The following is a 15,219-nucleotide window of genomic DNA, read 5'->3' as shown; positions in this document are numbered from 1 at the left end:
ACTAGTACACAGTGCTGGAGCTCACGCTCCCCAGACCGGCTGGGTGGAAATGGTTTCAATGAATGTTTTGAAGCTGGGCCAGAGAGTGAATCAAACATGAATGACCATGAGTCACTTTGGAAAACAGGCCTGTTGAGGGCTCAGGGGGTGACGTGCCTGCTGTAGATAGCTCCGCTTGCACGCCCAGCGGTTGCACGTCGGGTTCGAGGGTCCTCGCGGCTTGTCCTCGGCTGCGAGGCTGTAGCCGCCACCTCCTTCGGGTGGGGGGAACGGCGTTATTTAGCGTGATGAACACTGAGTATAAATGAAGCCCGGTATCTGTCATGTAAATGCTGTGTTGCAGGAGTTGAATGTAAGATAAAGGAGCCGGTCTCTCTGCCCGAGAGCCCTGCTGGGCGATTGTCTGGGAAGAGCCGTGCTGTGGAGGAGGAGGGCACGCTCCTGGCAGATTTGGTGTGGTAGCAGCAGGCATCCCGTCTCAGCCGCTTTTTCCCTGAGAAATCCTGGCACGCTTCTTCGCTGTGTGTTTGCAGCAGGGCTTGGGTAGCGCAACCTTGCGTTAAGCCTTTTGGCTTGGTTGCCTTCCCTGAGTTCGAGTGCTGCGTGTCCCCTTGGGGTTGCCTATCCTCGCAGCCCGGCGAGGGGTTCCACAAGGTGTATGGCAGCGCAGCTAATGTTTCGCGGAGAAGGGGACCGTCCGTGCCCCCTGGAGTGGCAGGTCCACCCAAGGAGGCGAGCCAGACCCCTTCGTCTGCTCCCTAGATCCCTGGACCACGTAAGCGGGGAGCTCTGACCGGACGACGGTGGCTGACCCCACCGCATCTCCTCTGCGCAGCTCTGTTCCCACCCACCCTGGGGGAAACGTGTGGGGTTCTTTTAGTGACCGAGGGCTAATTTTATTCTCTTTTCCCCTTTCTCTCTTTTAAAGGTGAACCCCACGCCTCAGGGTACGCGAGCGCTGCTGAAAATGATGTACTGCCCATACTGCCGAGGTCTGGTATCAGTGAAGCCCTGTTACAACTACTGCTTTAACGTCATGAGAGGCTGCTTGGCCAACCAAGGGGACTTGGACGCTGAGTGGAATATCTTTATGGGTAAGGCAATATGGGTTAAAACAGCATGTGAGTATATACCGATGCTGTGTGTCCCTCACCTGAATGGCTTTTGTGAGCAGCTATGCTGAGCTATAGCAGGTTTTTTAGGTGTCTGTGTCGGTATCTTTTCCTTCCATACCTCTGTATACAGCACACTTTTTGCTGTTCACATTAATTTCTAAATAAATGAGACTTCTGTTGTGCCAGTGACCTCTGTTGCAGCAAGCTTTAGGAGGATGGAGCTGCCATGTGCTTGTAGGCTTGTAGTGTCTCTTCTTGCTGGACCAAGCACGTGTGCAAGCTGTTTTTTCCATACTACTCCTTATAGTTTGTTGTCATCATACAGCTGTCCTTCCTGAAGCTAGTTCTCCTGCTCAGCAGCCTGGGAGTCTCCCTGCCAGCCGTAGTGAGCTTTGGGAAAAGCTGTAAGCTTTACATTAAAAAATTGAATGGGACATGTGTCTGAATCTGTTTTTAAAGAGCTCATTTGGCGCTTGGCCGCCATCCTTTTGAAATGTTGATAGGCCTTACATGACACTGTGGGAGTGTCTTTGCCATCCTCTTCCTCCTGTTTATTATTTCTCTTCCATGCTTATAAAACAGTATTATTCCATACGTGAAACTTAGACTGAAATGTTAAATTCTACCTTGGGTTAAGGCTCAGCAGAATTGGCGATTCATCACATTTTGGGGGCACAGGCAATAGATAATGTTAAACGTTTTCATTTGTGCTCCTTTTCCAGGAGGCTTGATTTATCTGTGAACGAGCATCCTTTGGGAGCAGTCGCTTCACTCCAGTTAATGTGTGATGAAGTGCACATGTAAAGTATCTGCTGCTACTGACAAGGCTGCGGTACTCTTCCCATCCCAGTCGTGGAAAAAAAAGACTGTTAGATAGAAAAGATTTCACTTTCATTAAGGTGCGAGAGAAAAAAGGGGAAATTGCTGATAATTGGCATTTCAGGCTAGATTTAAATCTTAGAACTTGTTTTCCTGTGTTTTGTGCACTGGCTTTTCACTTTGCTGCCCGTGCCAACTGGATGTGTGCAGCGTATTATTTTCAGAAGGCGTTTTTTTGCCTGTGTATTCCATATAGGGAGTTAAATGTGATACTAAATTGGGTTTCCAAGTCATTCTCTGGGAGGCTGACACCAGCCCCCCACCCCCCATTCCTCCCAGCCGTCTTTCTCATGAGAATATTAAGTATTTCAGCTACAATTGTTGCTGAAATAGCTCAAAGCCAGGAGACTTGCAAACATCTAGTCCAAGTAGAAAAGAGGAATCCCATGAAAGGGAAGGGCATAATGCCAGAAAACAGACAAAAGCACAAGCAGCTAATTGCTGTAGGTGGTATGCAGCTAAAGACGAACCTCGGGGGAAGCCAGCGAGCCCCGTCACACGAGACTGATCAGGGACTGCATACAATAATTAAGATTATTAAACAAGACAAAATAAATAAATGCGATTCCAGGTTGGAAGCAAAGCTTTCTTCTTGCAGTGCTTCATCCCCAAGGGGCTTCTTGCCCACTCATTACTTAAGTATGGTATTAAGCTTCATTACATTTATTGGCAGTATTTGCTTGGTTCTTGCACTCTGGGTTGATTGTTGCAGTGGAGTACGGATACTGAAAAGTTAAGCTCTGCTTTCTTTAGACAGTTTAATAACTGAACAGGTGCTGGTTATGTTCCAGATTTTGGTTTGTATCTCAATTTGCCACTTGAGGCAAATTAAATGAAATAGATCTGATATTTGGGGCAGGGCATATGTCACAAATGTCCTGTGTGTTTGAAGGTCTAAATAAATAAATAAGCAAAAAAAGCCCCAATCCCCCCCGCAAACCACCCCACGACAAAAAAACCCAACCCACCTGCATGGGCTCGATGCTATTTTGCATCGCGCATTTAAGTACTTGGTTATGGCAGCGATTTATTACTTGTCAGAAACAGATTTTGAACCTAGCAAAATAATTTAAAGATAGTTAAATGGGAGAACTTCCAACAAATGTTGCAAGTATATATGAATTTGGGTCCACATGCGTATAAAATATGCATGCGCATGTGTTAGTGGGTCTATATGAAAGTCACTTATTTAAAGCTTTTCCAAACTGGGAGGTAAAGTTTGTAGGGTTTTTTGAGAAGACTTTAGACTTCTGCGAAGGACCATTTAAAGTTGCAGCATATGAAATAATAACCAAATTGTACTCTTTTCTCCCACTTAACTATCTTTAAATTATTTCGCCCTCTATTCCTGATGCAATTGTACACTAATTAGACAGGGGTATACTTTGTTTCAAACAAGCTATTGGGGGAGCTGGAGCTTTCCTGAATGAACAGTGTTAATCTCCAGTGCCTTTTCATGATCTTCACCCCCCCCCCCCCGCCCCCCCGCCAAAGGTTTACTCCGCTCAAAGATGTCAAATTCAGGCTCCATACACATATCTGGAGGACTACTTTGTGTGCAAAGAATTTTTTTTCCCCTTAAAAAAAAAAAAAAAAAAGGTTGTTAATGAATGGTCAAGGTCTTCCCCCTCCTTCCCTCCCCTTTTAAATCAGATCTTGGGGTTAAGACTGAAAACTGCCTTTTGTTCTTCAAGTCAGACAGTGAGGCTGAAGATGTGGGTTTCTGATTATTGGTGGCACAATGCGAAAGAATTGCTTTCCTTCATGAGAGCGAGGTGCTTTGTTGCCAAGGATTGTCTCAATGCCAGTAGCAAGGACAAATGTATGCAGGAGGAAAAGGGTCTTTAAGGGATGGTGCTATATGGTGTGGGTTGGTTGGTTCCCCCCCCCACCCCCCCTCCCCAAATCCACTTCTATCTCCACATCACAGGGAGGAGAGACAGTCTTTGTCATGCTGTGTGTTTGTAATAAATGTCCAGGGTACATTTTTCACTCTGCCAGACTTTTTTTTGTGAAGCAGATCCAAGCCACCTCACCGTAGCTTATAAATACCAATTATTGTGCCCCACAGCTGGGGCGAAAGAATTGATATTTATAATCAACTCCTCTCTCCCAGTAATGGAAAATCTTTTTGGGAGATGAGTTGCACCAAAGCTTCATTTCTGGCGTTAATGCGGCGTGCCTCCCCCCTCAATGTGCAGTGGTGCTAGCGTTATCTTGAACCCCAGCCAACTTTATTAATGTCAGACGTGGCTGCCGGAGGGAATCGCTCCTCGCCACGACTGCTGGTGGGGACACCAGCCAGCTCCTGGTGGGAGGTGAAGGTTTGCAGGATGCCCTCAAAATCAAAACTGTGGATGAGGTGGGGGCTCTCCCCCTCCCCCCCCCTTTTCAATGAAAGTTTATTTCATTTGGTGCTCCTTGCTAGTATCAATCCCAGCTCCTGAAGAGCTCCAGTTGAATATATTCTCCAAGGGCAATTATTACTTTCCTTATCTTTTCTCGCCAGCTTTGGCAGCTCTGCTGGAGGCCGAATGCATTTTCTCTATCGGCAGTCAAAGCGGAGGCTGCATTCCTGGGCTGTGATACATGTAACGCCATGGCACCCCCGCTAACAAAGGACCCAATTCGCTCTACATTCCCATGGTCTTGTGGATGGCCTGCCCGGCTCAAAGTTTACAAAGACGCCAAACAGCCAGAAGAATTGGGGTTTATGTTTCCTTTCAGTCTTTCACAAACACTTTATTGATCTGCGGCCTTTCCTGGCCACTCAGAGAATTAAGTAGTTACAAAATGGAATGATTTTTCTTTTTCTTTTAAAAAAAAAAACCCTATGCATTTTGTGTGTTTTATTATCTGTCTATTCATAATATTTTTATTTGAAATAAGCGGCTTCCTGCAAACTGCGCCAGGATGTTCTTTATGCGCGTGAAAAACCCCAAAAGCTTTGACAATGATGAACACATTTAAGTTGTGCTCCACTTGTTTACAAAAGTCTCCATTTGGTAGCACATCAAAAGCATTTTTCTCCCCTCTGGCACAATGGTATATTCATGCTAACAGTCATTACTCAGAGATTTGAAGCATCACTTTATTGGAGCCCACCACAATACAGTCTAAGACTCTTTGTTTCATTTGTTATTACCTTTTTTTTTTTTTTTTCTCCCCAAATGTATTTAGTTCAGACCTGTTTGTAGTCCCTGACGGCTAAATTCCAGCCATGCCCTGCAACAGCTCTGTTGTTGGTGCTGGTGGTGTGTGCCTGCGGGGCGAGGGGATTTCCTGGGGGCTCCAGCTCCTCCCGGGGTTCACTCCTTAAACACCGGCACCTTGGCGGAGCTACATCAGTCCTGGCTGATGTGGTTTTTGGGATGGGTCAATCAACTGATAGAACTTTAACTAACACCCAGCAAATCTTAGGAATATTGAGTTGTCTTTAAAAAGTGGATTTGCAGGCTAGGAAGGCATCTGCAGTTCATGGAGGGGGTTTGCTGTTGGATTTATTATTATTAATTTAAATACACAAGTAGCTTAATTGTATATTTGTCATCAGTTTGGGGGGGGGGGGTTAGTGTAGTTTAACATGACTTGGGTGCTAAGGCAGAGCTATAACTAAACTGTTCAGTATGTGGAATATCTTTATAGGGCTTTAACAGGTAGCCAGAGCCCACAGAATTTTTCTGCTTGTTGAAGGTACCTTCTGTGCTTAGGAAAGGAGGATGAATGTCAGGAGAAACACTTTTCAAGAGAAGTTAATAGACTGACTGTGAAACGTCCATTTCTCCTTAATGGAAAGGAACAGGCGTATCCTTGGGAGCGGGGGAGGAGCTCCTGGGGAGAGGGTTTCCTTGGGGCTTGAGGGACCGCTGTGCCCTGGCCTCCCATGTCATGAGGCTAGGAAAAACTGAAGCATTAAATGCAACTGGAAAATGATGAGTTTGTGGCAGAGCATCATGAAGTGACGCAGGAGGGGAGACCAGCAACTGGGGTGCTTTGGGATTGAGGCACTGCAGTGAAAACTTAACATTAAATAAAGGTTGCGATGGGCGAGAAGAGACGAGAGCTTAGCACCAGGCGTGTACCTGGAGGCACCTTCTAGGGGAGAACCAGAGAGAGGGCTTAAATGCGATGCAGGGTGAAAGCCTTAATACCAATAATAATTTCTCAGAGGAAGTAGTGGATGTTCAGTAGCTGCTATGTTTAATGATGTAGTTGATGAGGACTTGCATGTTGGCACAGGAGGAATGACCCGGTGTTGGCTGAGGGACTTTTCTATCTCCCCTTGTGTAGAGATGTGCCAAAGATATCATTAGTGCACAGCGTTTACTCTGGTCTCATGCAGTCTCCCTCGTCCAAATTATCCATGTAATGCCAGAAGGTGCAGTCCCTTGGCTTCTCCAGGCACAGCAAAGCCCGTAGCTTTCCGTAAGGGAGAGATGGTAGCGATGATCATTTTGGGCCCTCTTGCAGTGATGTCTTACATTCAGGACCAGCACGAGGAAGCCAGCGGCTTTGAAAGCAGTCTTGAAAAACAAATGACACAAGGCAGCCTTTAATAAATGAGCATGGAGAGGAGGGTGTTAGTAATGCTTGTTCTAATGGGAGGAGGTGATTACAGGCTGCTGGTTGGCAGGCTGTGATGGCTCTCCCTCGTTTAATGTGGCTTTTGATGTATATGAGCCTGTGGTTTGGTGCTGGCAGCCTATAAGTGCCTGGTGAAGTTGTAGGCTCTGGGAATGGAGCAAAATGTTTCCTGGAGATCTGTGCTGGGCAGATGCGACGTTGCAGTGGTTAATGTCTGCATGCTCAATCTGTTACCCTTGTTATCTGTTATTCTTGAAGCTCCTCCATTAAAAGCCTTTGTCTCTCTCTTTGCGTTAGATTCAATGCTGCTGGTAGCAGAGAGGCTGGAGGGTCCCTTCAACATCGAGTCAGTCATGGACCCCATTGATGTGAAAATTTCAGATGCGATCATGAACATGCAGGAGAACAGCATGCAGGTGTCTCAGAAGGTCAGTGGGCCAGGAGGACTCTTGGGCTTTATTTATCTAATGTGTTTTTATTTCCCTGTTCTCATCAGTATGTTTTTCCTTTGATGCCCTTTCAAGTGTATATAAAGCTGATGTATTACTGTGGGCAAGGGCTGGGTTGGAGCCTGGAGAAGGGAGGCTCTTGTGATCTCCCATGTCATAAAACCCTTTCCTTCTCTTGCGTAGGTTTTCCAGGGATGCGGCCAGCCAAAAACACTTGCCCAGGGCCGGACCGCTCGCTCCGTCTCCGAAAGCGGTTTCAGCACTCGTTTCAGACCCTACAACCCAGAGGAGCGGCCGACTACAGCTGCCGGCACGAGCTTGGACCGACTGGTGAGTGCCTGGTCCTGCCGGTGCCGCGCAGGCGCTTCGCACCCGTGTACCACAGAGTATAATTTTCCATTTGTAATTTATAGGGTTTCTTAATATTCCTTGGCTGTCTTAAACTCTCTGAGGGGTGTAATCTGCCTATGGCTCTAGACGTGAATTACCTCAATGCTTCTATGTCAGAAAAGTGCCTGTTTTAAAGGCTTGGCTTATGAGTAATATGTGTTTGAGGAGCGGTGTTTAATTTTGTATTAAAAAAGTAAATCAACCATCAAAACACTCAGCCTGAAGATCTGGTCTATACACGTCTGTTGTGATAAAAAATACCTTTCCAGCTTCACTTTTAATGAGCGTTTGGTATTCTGGATTATGTCCTGTGTTTCTTTTTTTCTTTTATTTAATAGGTTACTGATGTGAAAGAAAAGCTGAAGCAAGCCAAAAAATTTTGGTCATCTCTCCCTGGCAACATTTGCAACGATGAAAAGATGTCTGTAGGCACTGTCAACGAGAATGAGTGCTGGAACGGGAGCGCCAAGAGCAGGTTTGGCGATGCTGCCGCCCTCTGTTAACTCTCTCCCTCTTGCCCCAGCTTTTCCCGGCATGCCAGCCCTCTTCTCCTACAGGAGTGACCCCAGCTCCCCCGAGCCAGGCTGCTGCCGTTACCCCTGTTTTTTTGTAGATGGGAGAGCTTGAATGCAAAGCTAAAGGGTTGTCCAAGCTCTACATGGTGGTTTGTTTTAAAGGAGGGAACCGAGCCTAGATACCCAGATACGGCGTCTCTCCTTGGACTTAAACCTCTTACTGGTTGCTCATGGGTTCGGGGAGCTGATTTGTACAAAATCCTGTATCACGGCCACAGAGCAGGGATGCTTATGTTGTCTGACAGCACTGTTGCCCCAGTGCCCCCAGTTGGTGTTTCTACCAGGAGCTATTGCTGCGTTCCTTGTTGACCAAGGGCAGGGGGAACGGAGGTTGGTGAAAGGTCCTCTTCTCTGCTGCTGAGGTCAGTGGCATGAGGGGACCGGTGGTTTTCATGCACGCTTTTTATGGGAAAATAGTTTCAAAACTTTTTTTTTTTTTTCTTGTAAGGAAGAAATTACCAACACATGAATAAGCCAAAGGTTTTCTGTCATATGGTTTCTGTAACTGTTTAGCTTTTACTCTGGAAATAGAAGTTTCCTTTTTTTCTGTTTGCTTACTGAGGAAATAAGCAAAATCCAAGATGTTCCATTAAAAAAAAAAAAATAGTTGTCCAGGGTTGTCCAGCAGTTTTTCTAAGTAATAGCAGTTTTTGCCCTTGATATTTTTGGGGCACAGGACTGAGCCACGTCACACAAATTTTGCACTGTTTTGTGTGTGCCTGAAACTCTGCCTTGCTTGGCCAGGGCAATGGTTTGGGGCTCTGCGACAAGAAATGGCTCTACCTTCCTGAGGTCTTGTTTATCAGCAGCTTGTACAGGACTTCTCACAGCAGATTTCCCCAGTGCACACAAGGGCCGGCACCGGTAAGGAGGGGAGATGGAGACTTGGCAGCCCTGGGCAAGGAGGCAGAGGGGAGGCTGGACACCCTGTGTGGGTTGCGCAAGATATTTTGCTTTGCTGTTACTCTTTTCTCTGTGGCTCCAATAAGCTAAAGGTTCAGTAGTCTTCTACACTTCGGTCTCTCTCTGACTTCTTTGAAACATATGATATCGATCACAAATAATGACAAAACCAACAACAATAATAATGATAAACCCTCCCACATACAGGACAGGGTTTGAGCATGCCCCTCAGATGTATGCTTATATCTCACTGCCTGGGCTCCAGGATCAGTAGATTGTGCTAAAGGCTTTTTTCTCTCTCGTGATACTGATGTTGATATCATAGCTAAGAAAAGTAATGTTTTCTTCTGTTAAACAGCGATTTTTCTTGCAAGTCAGATAACTGGAGGAGGGGAAAAAGTATCATATCCCTGCTCTGTAAGATGATACTCCAAATACCTGTTTCAGGAGACGTATTCTTGTGGGTTTTATTGCTCAGTCTCTCTTTTAAACCAAGAGGCCATACGTGTGTTCAGACCTGAGCGCACACACCACCTCAGGCTGAGCAGCTCGGCTCTTCTCTGCTTCAATGCATGGGGTTACGTTATCTCATCCTCAACGTCACAGATGTTTCTCCTGCTGGGGTTATTAGGGAAATTGCATCTCATGTCTGCGTGGTGAGAAGTACACATTTAATACCCCAGCTTGATGGTTAAGGTGCATTATGCAAAGCCAGAATGACACTCTTGCCTCCAACAGTTACTATAGGTTTCTGTGGGATAACTATGGCCCCAAAGGTTGTTTTCCCAAAAGTGTCATCTAACTGGGCATCAAGGCACCTCAGCAGCTTGTTTTGCTCTGTTGCCTGCAGCGAGCTGATTTATGCTGTTGTAAGCCATTATTACTACAAACCCCAGATCTTCCCTCTCTTTTCAAGTTGGGGAGAAAATTGTCTTTCCCCTGCCTTTGTGGCACAAGGTATATGAAAACAGTGTTTAATTCTACACGCTGCTCAGGTTGCAGGGAGGGGAGATGGGGTAAGAAGCCAGAGAAGGGCTCCATGGGGGTTAGCATGTAGGAAGATCGCGTTGGGCTCAGAATATCACCCAGGCTGGAAATGGGTGGCATCGCCGAGTTCCCAAGCTGTCACCCTTTGGTGTGGGACCCTGCCGAGCTGCAGCTCTGGTACCAGCAGGAACGGTTTCTTTTCAGGTATGACTTTGCGGTGACTGGAAACGGCTTAGCAAGTCAAGTGAATAACCCGGAGGTAGAAGTTGATATTACCAAGCCAGACATGGTGATCCGCCGGCAAATCATGGCTCTGCGGGTGATGACCAACAAGCTGAAGAATGCCTACAGTGGGAATGATGTCGACTTCATTGATATAAGTATGTTTGCTGCTATTTGCCTTTTGCTCTTTCTTTTTCCCTTTTTAATTGGATTTCATGCTAACGCAGAGGTAGCTGGTTAAGCTTCAGCTGTGGGTAAGCGTGTTAGTGAAGTGGGTGGGAACCGGATCTCTGACAGGCTGTGTGAGGAGGGTTGTTCCCATGGAACGGTTTGGGTTGGAAGGGACCTTTATGGGTCATCTAGTCCAACCTCCCTGCAATGAGCAGGGACATCTTCAGCTAGATCAGGTTGCTCAGAGCCCTGTCCAACCTGGCGCTGAATGTTTCCAGGGATGGGGCATCTACAGCCTCCCTAGGCAGCCTGTTCCAGTGTTTCTCCACCCTCATCGTAAAAAAATTTCTTCTTTATATCTAGTCTGAATCTACCCTCTTTTAGTTTAAAACCATTACCCCTTGTCCTATAGCTACTAGCCGTACAAAAGTGTCCATCCCCATCTTTTTTATAAAAGCCCCCTTTAAGTACTGAAAGGCTGCAATAAGGTCTCCCCGGAGCCTTCTCTTCTCCAGACTGAACAACCCCAACTCTCTCAGCCTGTCCTCATAGGAGAGGGCTTCCATCCCTCCGGTCATTTTTGTGGCCCTCCTCTGGACCTGCTCTTAACAGGTCCAGGTCTCCCGTGCCGAGGACTCCTCCAGAGCTGAAGGCAGTACTCCAGGCGGGATCTCCTGAGAGCAGAGTAGAGGGGTGGAATCGCCTCCCTCGACCTGCTGGCCACGCTTCTTTTTAGGCAGCCCGGGATCCAGTTGGCTTTCTGGGCTGCAAGCGCACGTTGCCGGCTCACGTCCAGCTTTCATCCCCCAGCACAGATGGGTGTGACGAACGGCACGCAGAAGTCGCGTTAACCAGAGGACCAACGCTTACATCTCATAAATGTCAAAACCTCCACGCGCTTTTGCTTTTTCCCTCCGCCCCCCGCTGCCTTCTGCAAGCGAAGCCTGGCGCTGCAGACGGCGGAGGAGGACAGCACGTGCGTTTGTCTCCCGCAGGTGAGGAGAGCAGCGGGGAGGAGAGCGGCAGCGGCTGCGAGCTCCAGCAGTGCTCCCCGGAGTTCGAGTTCAATGCCACCGAAGTCACCGGGAACTCCAACAAGAGCGATAAGAACGCGAACACTTCTGCTGCTACCAGGAGCGGTTTATCGCAAGCAGCCTTGCTCCTTAGCATTTTGTTCTTGGCCATGCAAAGACAATGGAGATAATTGTGCAGCGTAGGGTGGGGGGGGGAAAAGACTTTGATAATAAAAGTTAGAAGGCACCTGCTTTCACTTTTATACCATCTAGGGACTTTGCTTTTTAAGTTAATGGACAACAGTGTACAGTTTTTACTATGTTGCCACTGGTTTTAAGATACTGATTATTTTTTCTTCCCTTGCTATTCTGGGAATAACAGGAACGGGGACTACCAGTCTGTCCCGTTCACCAAGAGTCCATGTTAGAGGTGGATAACAAAAATGTATATACAAGCCTGTAGTTAGCTCTGCATTTGTGTCTTTATCACTTTTTTTTTCTTTTTTTTTTTTTTATTTTATTTTACCATATTTCTTACGAAAACAAAAAAACCCTAGAGTATTCTCTTGGCCTGTAACAAGTATGTGTTTCTGAAATGAGAAATATCTGTACAGAAGCAGGTTTTATTTATCATGTTATCTTATGGGGAAAAAAATAATTGCCCAACAAGGAGAAAACATGTTTCATGTAGTTAACTTCCCATTTATCCACATTATGTTAGTTGCCTTATCTGGAAAGAAGTGGAAGTAATTTGTCTTTATTATGTGGTAAAACAGAAGGTGAAGGCAGAGCTGGTCAGCGTGCCAAGTGCCCCGTTTGCATAGGGTGTTAATGCCAGGAGCAGGTTGTACTTTCTTTACGGGAGGTTTGGTTAAATTGGAAGAGACTACAGAGAATTCCAGTTCTGCAGACGCTAAGAAGAGTTGTCGTTTGTTCCCCAGGATCCTTGCAATTAGCTGTAACTCCTGTAGGTCAGTTCCCGACATGCATCCCCCGTGGGAATAAGGCATTAAACTTGTTCGGTTGGAAGCAACTTGTCGTCTCGCAGATCCAAATGCCAACGCGTGTCTTGTCTGCAAATTTGTTAGACGAACGCTGGATTAATTTTTAAATTGTTTTTGTTTTTAAGGAATACTTTGTGGGAGGGGAGGCAGGGGGGTGTCAGGTTTGTTTTTGCAAGAGTTTTGTTTCCTCTCCGGTGGGCAGCAAAAGGGAAGGAGCGGGCGGGCAGCACCCCGCAGCACTGTTGCAGGCAGATCGGAGTAGGAGCAGGCAGGAGCTGGCAGGGCTGAAGCCGCCTCCTTTTCGGTGTATTTGATCTCCAGGGAGCCGATGCCCAGCGACTGTAGCTTTTCGGCATTACCCGAGACACCCTCGTCTCTCTCTACCTGTGCTTTTGCAGTTGGAACAGTGTTGTGGTGAACGGCAACTCTTTAATAAAAGAAATGTATATTTTTAAGAAAAGAGATGAAATAATTTTTAAAAGAGTTTAGGGAAAACAAAGTCTTTGGAAAGACTCAAAATTATTCTGCATGTCTCCTCTTGCTTTAGGTAGCCTTTAGGTCTGGCTGGACACCAGGATCCTGCCAGGAGAGCAATCCAGAGAGAGGGTTTGCTCTATTCCACCCTTGTGTTGCAAGGATAATTTTCTATTTTTATATTGAAGCATTAATTACTTGTTAGCTCAGGGTCAGCGTTATATTCAACTTTATTTTCACACCAAATTTCTGCAAAGCTATAAAGATGGAGTATTCTTGGCTGGTATAAACAATCTGGAGGCTTAATTTTACTAGAAGTAGCCAGTTATTTATTAAAACATGATGTTAGTAGAGTTACGGATACTCTGGCTAGATTATTTTTCTTTAGAAAATAAATCATGGAACCATAAAATTGAAAAAGTTATAAATTTATGTGTGGGAAAAAATGGATTGTAAATAGCTAAGTTGCCTTGCGAGGAATTGGAAAATGTGCTGATACTTAGAAACTACCTCAGTTCTGAGGAATTTCCTTTCTAGCTTTGAGTGCTATTACATTTACTTGGTAGAAGTGAATCTGGTCTCCAATATGTAGCTGAAAGAGTTATCCCTATAGACCTTGTTAGATTGTTTTTAATTTAGAGGGTTGAACTACATCCAGCTGTTTTCTTTCAGCTAAGTTCCCTAACAAAGAGAATTTCTGAATTAAATATTGCTGATGGCTTCCATGACTTTTCCTGATTTGTTTGGTTTCATGGCATTTTCTGATTGCCCTTTAATTATTTAAATGGTTCTAGCCATTTGAATTTTAATCCCGAAATAAACAAACCTTAGATGCACTACCATTGTAAATATATCACAGTAAGTTCTGACTGGATAACCCTTCTGGCTTATACCCAGCTGGCAGGCCGGCAAAGTTAAATGAAGAAAAAAAAAAAAAAATTAAACTTCTTCAGAGCTCAGAGAATGGTGGAACAAAAGCCCTTGTGTTCAGAGGGGCTGACTTCTCCAACATCTCCCTTCTTGGCGTAAGTGTTCATATGTAAGAAAGTTGCTTGTAAATTCTCCTACTTTCGAGCATTTCTGCTCAGAAGAAACGTTTCTGAATTTGTATTTATCGTTTTACAACTAACTGCTTACTAATTATTATTCCTTAGTTTGGTACAAGCCACCAATGCAAAGACCTGCTGTGAGTTTTAAGCGTGTCCAGTTGACTTTGTTAATAGCACAACAATCCTCCGCTATATAAAGGACAGATTTGTCACCTGGGGCTACAGGAAACAAGAGTAAACATCAATGTAGGATGATCAAAAGTTGTGTTCCTGCTTTTATTTTGTGTTTGTGTGTGAAGTCGGCTCTCTGACATGAGATTGTAAACTAAACCAGACGGGTAGGGACGAGGCATGCTGCTGACTTCGAGGAAGGCATGTGCTTCCTTCCTTCAAGTATTTCTTTTTCTTCACGTAACCATTGCCATTACGAGCATGATTTAAAGAAAAATTTCCATACATAGAATTAATAATTAAAATGAGTGGAAATGGTAACGAGCTTCAAATGCAAAATGAACCAGAAAGGTGGTGTTCTTCGCAGCGTGTGAAGTGCTGTCTCCCAAAGAGTTGGAATAAAAAAATACAGCCCTTGAAACGACCTGCTTTAACGGCTCTGTGCTTCTCCTGAAACACGTACAGCTCCGTGCTGCGACAGCCTCGCAGGCGACACGCGCGTACAGGCTGCTCTGGGTTCCTCCAGCCGACCAGCCTCCGCATTTACCCTTGTGGTAGCCACGATGGGGGAAAAGGGGAGCACAAACCGGGACTCTTGTAATCAGAGTCTCTCGTTTTGTGCTCTGGTGGCTGGTGTGGCCTGAAGTTGGGAGGAATGACCAGGACCGCCGGGGCAGGGTCCTGCTCCTGCCCCTCTGCCTGAGGCGGCCTGGCTACTGTCCTCACGGGCAAGTCGGTGTATTCATTCTGGAGGGTGCGACCTCTCAGGACGTTGGTCATTTCTTAGACCTGATGGTGCTGAAGTTTCCATCGCCATCCTCTCCTCGCTTTAGCTGGACTTGCTGGACCAGGCGAGACCTCTGGCGTGGTCCTGGCTCCTTTCTCGCGATAGCATCTGGCGTTGGACGTTTCAGAGCGAGGCACATAAAAATCCCTTCCGTCTGTTTGGATGCTTTTCATTATCGTGTGTCCCACAGTAATTGCCGGCCCTGTTTGTCACCCTCCCCCAAAGCTGCCCTCTTCCCTCCTACCTTCGTGCAGCCCCCGTGTGAACGTGGCAGCGTCCCCCGTGGTGGAAGCAGCGACCAGACCAGTGACAGCTGCTGCTGGGAGCTGCTGCCCTGCTCTCACCGTTTGCTTGCCAGCACAAAACCGTGGCGTTTCTTCTCGTCCCTGGGAAAGCCCCGTGCCCCTGGCACACCTCCGCCACCAGGAGCGGCAGACGCCCAGGTC

The 15,219-nt window shown here is 46.3% G+C and overlaps 1 protein-coding gene across 1 annotated transcript in view; it reads left to right on the top strand.

The window, feature by feature from the left end:
• The window catches only part of GPC4 (glypican 4), a 70,558-nt gene extending 56,148 nt beyond the window's left edge, over positions 1–14,410 (top strand). Inside the window, exons 4-9 of the mRNA XM_049827916.1 lie at positions 929–1,094; positions 6,876–7,006; positions 7,211–7,357; positions 7,756–7,892; positions 10,087–10,262; positions 11,271–14,410. Coding sequence (XP_049683873.1) covers positions 929–1,094; positions 6,876–7,006; positions 7,211–7,357; positions 7,756–7,892; positions 10,087–10,262; positions 11,271–11,479 — 966 coding nt within the window. The 3' untranslated portion in view covers positions 11,480–14,410. The remainder of the gene's footprint in view (positions 1–928; positions 1,095–6,875; positions 7,007–7,210; positions 7,358–7,755; positions 7,893–10,086; positions 10,263–11,270) is intronic.
• Positions 14,411–15,219: the final 809 nt, after the last annotated feature.

The sequence above is a fragment of the Accipiter gentilis genome, chromosome 24 (genome assembly GCF_929443795.1).
Source record: "Accipiter gentilis chromosome 24, bAccGen1.1, whole genome shotgun sequence".
NCBI classification, from domain to species: Eukaryota; Metazoa; Chordata; class Aves; order Accipitriformes; family Accipitridae; genus Astur; species Astur gentilis.
The sequence above is the reverse complement of the archived record's forward strand: the minus strand, read 5'-3'. Positions and strand labels throughout refer to the sequence as shown.